The sequence below is a fragment of the Solanum dulcamara genome, chromosome 9 (assembly GCF_947179165.1).
Source record: "Solanum dulcamara chromosome 9, daSolDulc1.2, whole genome shotgun sequence".
In the NCBI taxonomy this organism is placed as follows: domain Eukaryota; kingdom Viridiplantae; phylum Streptophyta; class Magnoliopsida; order Solanales; family Solanaceae; genus Solanum; species Solanum dulcamara.
Genome location: NC_077245.1, coordinates 19833525 through 19844243, shown reverse-complemented (window position 1 = coordinate 19844243; position 10719 = coordinate 19833525). Strand labels below are relative to the sequence as shown.

At 33.3% G+C, this 10719-nt stretch overlaps 1 protein-coding gene across 4 annotated transcripts; it reads left to right on the top strand.

The window, feature by feature from the left end:
- The first annotated feature begins 341 nt into the window (after positions 1-341).
- On the top strand, positions 342-10289 carry LOC129902676 (disease resistance protein RPV1-like). Of its 4 annotated transcripts, none has more exons than XM_055978037.1 (6): positions 348-854; positions 1898-2993; positions 3080-3505; positions 3611-4564; positions 4656-5170; positions 10088-10289. In XM_055978037.1, exons 1-5 carry the CDS (start codon positions 418-420, stop codon positions 5160-5162), a joined length of 3420 nt encoding a protein of 1139 aa, XP_055834012.1. In that variant the 5' UTR covers positions 348-417; the 3' UTR covers positions 5163-5170; positions 10088-10289. The 4 variants fall into 4 exon arrangements, with proteins under 4 accessions (XP_055834011.1, XP_055834012.1, XP_055834013.1 ...); XM_055978038.1 differs by lacking the exon at positions 10088-10289 and adding an exon at positions 6978-7125; XM_055978039.1 differs by lacking the exon at positions 10088-10289 and having other exon boundaries at positions 565-652; positions 717-854; positions 4656-5726.
- The last annotated feature ends 430 nt before the right edge of the window (positions 10290-10719 follow it).

Below are 10719 nucleotides of genomic sequence, written 5' to 3'. Positions count from 1 at the left end.
AAAATTTTTTAAATAAATATTTATAAATTACATTTTAATAAATATTTTTATGTATAACATAATTTAAAAATAGTAAATCTATAATTGGATCGATTTGGGTTCGGTTTGACTTTTTTTAGTTAAAATCAAATCAACCCTATAATGACCGGATTTTTTTTCAAACACCAAATCAAGTCAAACCAAACTACTAATTGAATTTTTTTTTCTGATTTAATTTGATTTATCGATTTGGTGCGATTTATCGATTTGTCATTTACCGCCCTAATTAGGACAAAAGAACATATAACCTCTAACTATTTATCCTAATATAAAAGTCATTTTGGGTGGACCTCTGTCGTTGACACTAATTGACTCCGGTCTCCAACTGTGAAATCCGAAACATTTTTGCAGAGGCTGATTGAGTCTTAACTTTTTTACATGTTAATGGAGAATCCATCTCCATCATCTTCATCCCATCAAGTTTTGTTGAGTTATAGAGCCGAAGATACTTGTACGGCTTTCACTGATCACCTTTACACTGCTTTAATTCAAGCTGGAATACAAACCTTCAAACAGGGCATCGACCAAAATTGGAAGGTTTCTGTTATTGTCCTGACGGAAGGATATGCCTTGTCCCAATCATGTCTTGAGCAGCTTCATGTGATTATAAAGTGTAAGGAGAAATTAGATCGTTCAATTCTACCTGTATTCTATGATGTGGATCCTTCTGTTATTAGGAAGCACAAGGGAAAAATTGGTGAAGCATTAGCTTTACATGAACAAAGCAGGGGAAGAGAAGGAGTCCAAGGATGGAGGCAGGCACTTGCTGAAATTGCTGACTTAGGAGGAATGGTCTTACAGAATCAAGCTGATGGGTAAATTTCTCTCTTATTCTTCTTCAATTTTATTTACCCATTTGGTATCCCGAATTACACTCGAAACCGAGCTAAGTTCATCATTTGAGAAATTTTGTTTTACTAATGTTCTAGAATGTTTTATGTTGTATACCAAGTTTATTTGTTTCTTGGGTTAAAAACAAGATTTTCGCTGATTTTTTCCTTGTGCGAATGGTCTTTCTCTTAAATCTTGGTGTTTATCTTTTTGATTTATGTTGTTTTTCTTTTCCAAAATTTTATTCATGATCTTTTTCGATTAATAAGATGCTTATATAACTTAAGTAGGAGTATCCGAAATTGCAACTATTACATTCGGTGATTCACTAGGAGGAGGGAGAGTCCGTAGTACCTTTGGCTTAGACTCTGTATATGTGTTGGGAAAACCCATTAAATAAGAAAACAAATAGAATTTGGATTCATTAAATTTGAGGGATGTGGTAGATCATGAAATTTCGAATCAAAACTCGTAAAAGTTCAAATCCTAGATCCGACTCGGTATAGAAGATACCTTTGTGAGTTATATAAGGTTTGCAACATGCACCTACATGTGACCATTTCATCTGATAGTTTGAATTATTAGATATGATACAATTTATTAACTTAATGCGTGTTTCAAAGCAACATGTGGAAACATTTTCATTGATGGTTGGGGTGAGTTGAATGATCGAGGATGATGTGTATGTTCTTTGATACCATGTTGAACTATGTGAACCACCTCATCTAGAAATCTTAATGTTAGAGAAGGAAGGAACTCTCTTATTGGCTACTTTAAGGTTGCAACCAAAAGAGAAAACATTAATTGTATGTTTGACAATTCATGTATGCTGTTTCCATCACGACGTGTCATGCTTAGCTGAAGCATATTGATGATTTCCCTTATTACCTTCTTCTCTTACCGAGAGAAATAGCATATTGCATAATAAGGAACGTAGTTGAGTCATCCATCATTCATGGCCTAAAGTATTTTACATGCAATTCAATTATATCTCGTTTTTCTTATTTCTTGTCATTGAAATTTACAGGCATGAGTCAAAATTTATTCGAAAGATTGTTAATGTGGTTACAAATAGAATAAGTCGGTCAGGATTGTATGTTGCACCTCACCTAATTGGCATAGAACGCCGGGCTAGGCATATTAACTCATGGATGCAAGATGGATCAAGTGATGTAGGCCTATTGGTTGTCTGCGGTATGGGTGGCATAGGGAAGACTACCCTGGCCAAATTCATCTACATGTCCAACTTTCATGTTTTTGAAGGCAGCAGTTGTGTGCTTAACATTAGAGAAGTTTCCAAGCAACCTAATGGCTTAGTTAAGTTGCAGAAGCAAATACTTTCTGACATTCTAAAAAAGGAGAAGGAAAGAGTATCATGTGTTGATGAAGGAATTGTAAAGATTTCGGATGTTGTGAGTGGCAAAAGAGTCCTACTTGTTCTTGATGATTTGGATGACTCTGATCAAGTTAATGCAGTTTTAGGAATGAAAAGTTTATTTTACCCGGGAAGTAAAATAGTCATAACAACCCGACAGAAGCGTATTGTAAATCCTCACCTAGTTGACAAGGTTTATAGGGTTGAGACACTGGACAGAGATGAATCTTTAGAGCTCTTCAGTTGTCATACCTTTGGAAAACCACATCCTGTAGAAGGTTTTCTTGAATGTTCAAATGAAGTAGTGGAACGGTGTGGAGGAATTCCACTTGCACTGAGAGTTTTGGGTTCTTCCCTGGCAGGACAAAATCTGGATGTATGGCAAAGTACAATTAATAAGTTGAAAGTTGTTCCTAATAATCGGATTATTGAACTGCTCAAAATCAGTTATGAAAGTCTAGAAGAGGATGATAAGAGTTTATTCCTTCATATAGCCTGTTTCTTTCGTGGGAAGGATAAAGATTTTACTGTCAAAATACTAGATAAATGTGAAATTTTCACTGTAGTTGGGATCCAGAACCTTGTCGATAGAGATCTCTTGTCAGTATCAAACAGGCATCTCGTCATGCATCAATTGATTCAAGATATGGGAAAAGAAATTGTTCGCCAGGAGTCACTTGAGGAGCCAGGGAGACGTAGTAGACTGTGGCGTCATAGAGAATCTTTTTATGTATTGAAAAACAAAACTGTAAGAATCTTAGTCACTGGAGGGCCTTTTCGTTTCTTTAAACTATGTGTACACTTTTCTTAGATGTCTTTTTAATTTTCTATCAGGGTACAGAAACAATTGAAGGCATCATTCTTGACGGAAATATGCTCAAGGATCACGAAAAAATAAGGATAACGTCTAGTGAAAATTATGGCAAAAAACATAAGCTGGAAAAATTTCTGAATAATTCTCAAATAGGTCGACCGGAACGAAGCTGGATGTCCATTTTCTCAAGTCATACCATGGACACCGTGGGAGATCCAAATGAAGATTTGGTAACTGACGCATTCATAAAAATGCGCAAGCTAAAATTTCTATTGCTTAGCAATATACAACTTTGTGGATGTTACATGAAATTTCCCAAGAATTTAAGATGGCTGTCATGGCATTGCCTCCAGTTAGAATCCCTACCAAGTGATATTCCATTGGAACACCTCATCGCATTAGACCTTCAATACAGCAGCTTGAAACAGCTTTGGAAAGGACCAAAGGTACTTTATTATCCAATCACTTTGTCATCATCTATTCCAGCATCGTTTTTAAAGTAATCAATTGGCCATCTAACATGTCGTTTCATTTCTTTGTTCCATTCATAGTTAATCAGATGTCTAAAGTTTCTCGATCTCAGCCACTCTTATCAGCTTAGAAGAACACCTGATTTTTCAGAACTTCCCAATCTTGAACAATTAATCCTTGAACGCTGTATAAATCTAACAGAGGTAGACGACTCTATTGGATATGTAGAGGGACTCACTCTGTTAAACCTTAACGGTTGTACAAAGTTGAGGAGGATTCCAGAAAGTATTTGCATGTTAAAACTACTGGAGACTCTTGATATTTCTGGTTGCTCTAATCTTGAATATGCGGACATGGATTTGCCAGACAAGCTTGCTGATGGAACTGGAACAAACCAAATAATAACTAGCAAGTATGACTCCCGACCATGGCATCCCATCCTGTGGTCGTGGCTGAGGAAGGAGAAAGTGTGTCAGAGAATTTCCCCAATCAGTTTTCCAGGCTCTCTAGTTATTTTGGGACTTTCCCACTGCAATCTAGGTGATAATGCATTTCTCCATGTTGATTTAAGCAAGCTCAATGTACTGAAAGACTTGAATTTGAGCGGAAATCCAATTTCCTGTCCCCCAGAGAGCATCATACATCTTAACAGACTTGAAAAACTGACACTAACTTCGTGTACAAGGCTAAAATCAATCAGTGAAGTGCCAAAGGGTGTCGACATTGTGGATGCAACTGATTGTATATCCTTGGAGAAAGTATGTGGCCTACCTAGTTCATGTGGCGTACTCTACATAAATTGTGCTAATCTGGTTGAGATGGATCCTTATTTCAAGTTAGAACCTCTTGAAAACGTTAATGTAGAAATTCTAAGATATTTGAGTCTGTCAAACTTGGAAATGATTAGAAATGTTGCTTTTAGATTAAGATTCGACATTGAGACAATGTATTCCAATCCAATGGGACTTCCAAAATTCGTCCAAAATGATATAACAAATATACGACATCTCCCACCTAAGAGGCTTCCAGCTCAGGTATGGTACTCGTATTTGTTTCTATGCATGTAAACTGAAGCATATATAATAAATATGCTAATATTGCAACTGCTTAATTTTAATGTCTCAGGGATTTTACTGCAACGGCACCTTCTCTACATTTTTATTGGGTGAACACATGCCAAGTTGGTTCAACACAAAGTTAAGCGTGCCTTTCCATACATCATTTATGGTACCGGCTAATCATCAAATTCGTGGCTTAAGCTTTTGCTTGGTGTATACATGTTCGGAGAGTAAGGAAAATGTAGACGAGGGATTTTTACCATGCATTTCAATCAATAACTTGTCGCGAGGAATGAAGAGGAAGTACGATCCTTTGTTCATAGGTATTCCTGAAGGTGATCAAGAGCGGATGATGTGGTTGAGTTATTGGGATATTGGGAACTCATTGCAACCCGGTGATATTTTAGAGGTTTCAGCCAGCGTGGGAGAAGCTAAAACGCGTTTCAGTATCAAGGAGTTTGGGATGAGAATTATATTCCTGGAAGAACAACAAGAATCAACTAATTTTGAAATCGAAGAATTTCCAAGTCCACATCATCAGAATTTGCTCTTTGTTAGAGTCTTCCCAAAATGATGTGAAAGGTGAGTTAAATTTGTTTCTTTTTCTTTTACTTGCATATTTGCTATAAAAACTATTCACGAATAAAGGTAAAAATGGATGATAAGATCAAATAATTCCAAAACAAAAAAGGTGTCACACTTCTAGGTAGGGGTGTACATGAACCGGGTTGGTTCAGATTTTTTACAAACCAAATCAAACCATTTGTGTCGGATTATTAAATCTATAAACCAAACCAAACCAATAAAAGTCGGGTTTTTCGATATCAATTTTTCTCTGGTTTTTCGGGTTTTTTCGGGTTTCTCGGGTTTTTTGGATTTTTTCGGATTTTTCGGGTTTTTCATAGTATCTAATAAAAAGCACAGAGCAGTGCTTCTTAAAAAGAGTTCTAGTATAAAATATCAACATATAAGATGAAGGCAGAACACTGTTTGAAGTTTTAACTTTATAATATAACTTTATAAGATGAGCTTTTTTTGTATATTATTTAAATGAGCTTCTCAAGTTCAAATCTAAATGTAAGAAAGAAAACAAAAATTATGAAAAATTTTTAAAAAATATTTATAAATTACATTTTAATAAATATTTTTATGTATAACATAATTTAAAAGTAGTATATCTATAATCGGGTCGGTTTGGGTTCGGTTTGACTTTTTTTAGTTAAAACCAAACCAACCCTATAATGGTCGGGTTTTTTTTCCAAACACCAAACCAAGTCAAATCAAATCACTAGTCGGGTTTTTTTTTCGGTTTGGTTCGATTTGTCGGTTTGATGCGGTTTATCGGTTTGTCCTGTACAACCTTACTTCTAGGGATAAAACCGAAAGAAAAATATATCATGTAAACTAAGACAGATAGAGTAATATAGATCTTATTTGAAACCAACACCAATATATTCGAATCTCATGTAAAGAGAGGCATACAACACATTTTTATTTACTTATTGTATTCTCAACAACACCCGATGCATGCACCAAAAAATAAGTCCAGAACACGTGTTGTTATATTTACGTTAACTTTTATCACGCTTAAATGCATATGTTATTTTGAGTAAACTTTTATAATATTATTTGTTGATATTCATGCTATAAAAAGGCTAAATGATAATAATGGGTTAAGTAATATGAGACGGAGGGAGTACAATAAAGAAGAGAATGAAAATTTTCCAGACTTTTCGCACACCTACATAGCCTTCATAAACAGAGAAGATTAAAAGTCATTATTACTTAATTGTTTCCCTTTTAATTGAGCAAAATTATATGAATGTGGATAACAATTTCAGAGTTATTGATAGAGGAAGTTTAATTTTCAACAAATATTTTGAGGAATATATAAGAAAAAAATCAAAAAAAAATTTGATAAAAAGGATAAATATCGGTGGTGGCTAAGTCAAGAGAGGTAGCACATTACCTATTCACTGTCTAGTTTTATCATGCTTTTTGTCTCAATTTATATGACACTTGTTTTAGTATGTTAGAAAAGAATATTATATTTTTTTATCTGACAAATGTTTAGTGACAGTATCAATATTTTACTGATATTGGGTCTCACTTATTTGACAAAAGATTCACATATGTGAACTCTTCTATTTAAAATCTATATATTTTAAGAATAGTTTTAGATTGCAAAGTCTTCACATATTTCTTAGACTTCATGTCCAGTTAAATTACATCACATAAAATAAATGAAGGAAGTGTGTGTGTATATATATATTCTTCAATTTTATTATAATGTGTTTTCTTTGTTTTGATTACTGTAGTATTTGTTGTTATATTGTTCTCTTTTACTTTGTTTTTAGCATGAGTTCTTCACTACTGTATTTTTTTAAAGATGATATACTTTACTTGAGCCGAGGTCTATCGGAAACATCGCTACGTTCACACGGTAAGAGTAAGGTTGTATGCACACCATCCTACTCAAATTTCAGTTATGGAATTACACTCAGGGGCAGCTCAACATAAAGTGGAGGCCTAAAACGAAATTGCAATTAGAGGCCTAAAATTTAAACAAACTTTATAGGTATTTAATTAAAATCTATTTTCTTACATTTTTTTAGATGTAAATTATTACTTCATATTTTTTTTATAAATGATTTCTTTGGAAAAAAACAATTATTACTTTTAGGTAAGATAATTAATTCAATGCTGAAAAACATTCTTTCACTAAGACAATTATTAAATGAATTGTTAACATAATTCTATAAGTAATAAGTTGATAATTAAATTTTTAATAAAAATAAGATCTTAGAACCATAGAATTGATTCAAGAAGTTGAAAATTTGGTCTCCATTTTAATATGCTTGTTGTAATGCTTGAAAATTTAAGAAGATATAAGAAAAGAATTTACAATTCACTTTGTTCAACACTTTTCGACTATTGATTCACATTTTTAACAGAGTATTACTCTAACTTATCAAAAAATTGAATAAGGATAATACAAAAGAAGTTAAAAAGAATAAAATAACGTGAATGTTAGCGGAGAGTACGTAAGAAAGAAAAACAATATTTCTTGATTTCTTTTACTTGAATGGGGTTAAAGAAAATAAAATAATATATTATTTTAAAAAAATATATATTTTTTATCATAAATAATTAATTTTCTAATTAAGAGTTAACATATAATATATTTTTGGTAAAAATTTGAGGCCCCCAAGACTTATGCCTTATTTCTTATCACATGGAGTTGACCCTGATTACACTGATTATGTTATTATTGTTTTTGAACACGTGACAAGATCCAGAGAGTAAAATAGACATTTGCATTTATAATTACACCCGTTAATTTACCTTCAAAATCATAATTTGTTAATAAGAATGTTGACTTTTGAATTAAAAAGAAAGAAAATATTGAGAATAATACATAATAGTTTCGAAGAAGTTGCATAAAATGGCATCGATAATCCCAAAGGCAAAATAGACATGTTTGAGATACAAACAGAAAAATATTTATAGTCTAAAGTTGAATGAAAAATTATTTTCAAGATAAAGTTAAAAGAAAAGGTATTTTTATTTGACGTGGAAAAACAAGTACAGATGCTCATATGAATTAAATATCAAAGTGAATGAATGGCTTATGAGCATGCAAGTAACATATGTACAATATGAAATTATAACCTATGCACTAGCCTTATTAGTTTATCATATGTCTTAAGAATTGTCCATTATTATGAACTAGCAATTTGCTTGGGTGATATCCTACGACTATTTATTATACAAATGGTTATATGATGGTCTCCATAGACGATCTATATATGTCAAGTGAAAGGCATATGTTGCCTAAATACTCATGACTATAATCTTGAATACATAATATTAATTGTGGTCTGATAAAAGGTGCTTTCTTCATGAGCTCGCTATAATATAATGGTCTTGTCTGTATGTCATGTATGTCATATCTTGGCTGAGTCAAGGGAATAAGTGCATGATATTCCAGTTGGCTACTATATACAAATATATTCACAAGAGCGAGTACGCCACAATCTTAGGACTCACTATGAATGGTTTGGTTGTTGCGCATGTAGGTCAAATAAAATCAATGGATCCTCTCTCATTATTAAGGGTTGATGGGTGTTGTATTCAACAAGAATATAAGAAGAAAAAGATAAATAAAAAATTTAAATATAATAAATAAATATTCGAGATCACAGAATTCACTATGTGTCCTAAAGAATTTAATCCCCTCATAATACCTGAGGTTGTGGATTATTTCCTTCCAGTTTAAAACGGATATATCTGTTAGAGAAGTAGCGGCACCTCAAACTTCAATAACTTCAGCAAACTCAAAAGCCAGCAACGAAATCACACAAAGACTCTACTTTGTTCGTAAGAAATGTATGCAGAAGAAGGAGAAAATTTGATGTTTAAAAATGAGAGCAAAATCCTCTATTTATAGACAACAAAAGGTAGTGTGAACATGTGCTTATTGTGCCTTGTCGGAAAGGTCACAACCCTTTGCAAAAGTCACAACCCTTTGCAAAAGTCACAACCTTTCAGAAAAGTTGCAATTCTTCGAAAAAGTCACAATTTTTTGAAAAAGTTACAACCCTTCACAAAGGTCACTACTCTTTGAAAAATGCACAACCTTTCGTAAAGGTCACACCCCTTTATTTCCCATCCACACCTTTAAAACCCAACAATCCCCTACATGAATGGGAAATAGCTATTGTTAAAACATATGTATGAAAAAAATTGTGTGATTCGTAAATAAGGATTAATTGCATCTATATAAGTAGGTTTCCCTTTGAACTTTCCATAGTGAACATATATCGGATATACTCGGTCAATCGGTAGATTTGATATCTTTGAACCGTCGGGCTTTTGGTGTATACCCAGACAATATAAGTCACACAATTAACCATTTAACTATTTTTGGTTCTCATTATTTTATTCGTTTCGGCAGTGAACACTTTCCGGTTCATAAGTGCGTAGAGAAATGGTCTTACCGGATTTTCCTTGAAGCGCCTTACATTTCACACTTACATAAGAGATTTTTAAATGTGTTATCTTGTATATACACCAGTTAATATACCATGTACCAAACTTAGAAATCATTAAAAGGTCCTAATGTCTTATCCTTGTCACTAAACATTATCTCATCATGAGAACGGGCCATAAAAAAAATAAAATTATTTTGACAATGTTGAACCGTAAATCAATGACTTTGTATGAATCTTTGAACCTAGATCTTGGGATATCCAATTTTCTAGGTAGAGTTACCTCTACGATGATTTGTCATCAGCCGTAGTTCCATTTTCGTTAATGATCTCTTAACTCCATCTCTAGTTAGGCCTTTTATGAGTGGATCCAACACATTATCCTTTGACTTTGCATAGACAATTGTGATAATTCCACTAAAGAGTAGTTGCCTAATTGTATTGTATCTTTGTCGTATGTGACGAGACTTATTGTTATACATAACGCTCTCAGCTTTTTCTATTGCAGCTTGACTATCACAATGTATGCATATAAAAGCCATTGGTTTGGGCAAAAAAGGAATATCTTCTAAGAAATTTCAGAGCCATTTAGGTCTTCACCTTCCTTGTCTAAAGCTATGAACTAAGACTCCATAGTAGAGCAAGCTATACATGTATGTTTGGATGATTTTCACGATATTGCTCCTCCACTATTGGTGAAAACGTATCCACTTGTGGACTTAGTTTCAGTTGACCCAGTAATCCAATTTGTATCACTATATCCTTCAACAACTGTTGGATACTTATTGTAATGCAAAGTAAAAGTTTTGAGTGTGTTCTAAATACCCCAAAACTCATTTCATTGCCATCCAATGATTTTGGTTGGGATTACTTGCGTATCGACTCAATTTACTTATAGCACAAGCTATGTCTGGTCGTGTACAATTCATGATGTACATAAATCTTTTCAACACTCTAGCATAATTCAATTGAGACTGACTTTCACAATGCTCCTTGAGGAGTTTTGTGAATCTTAATTCCCAATATGAAATCGGCAACTCCTAAATCATTTATGTCAAACTTACTAGCAAGCGTACACTGAGTAGCATTTATGTTAGCAATGTTGTTACTCATTATCAACATATCATCCACATATAAAAA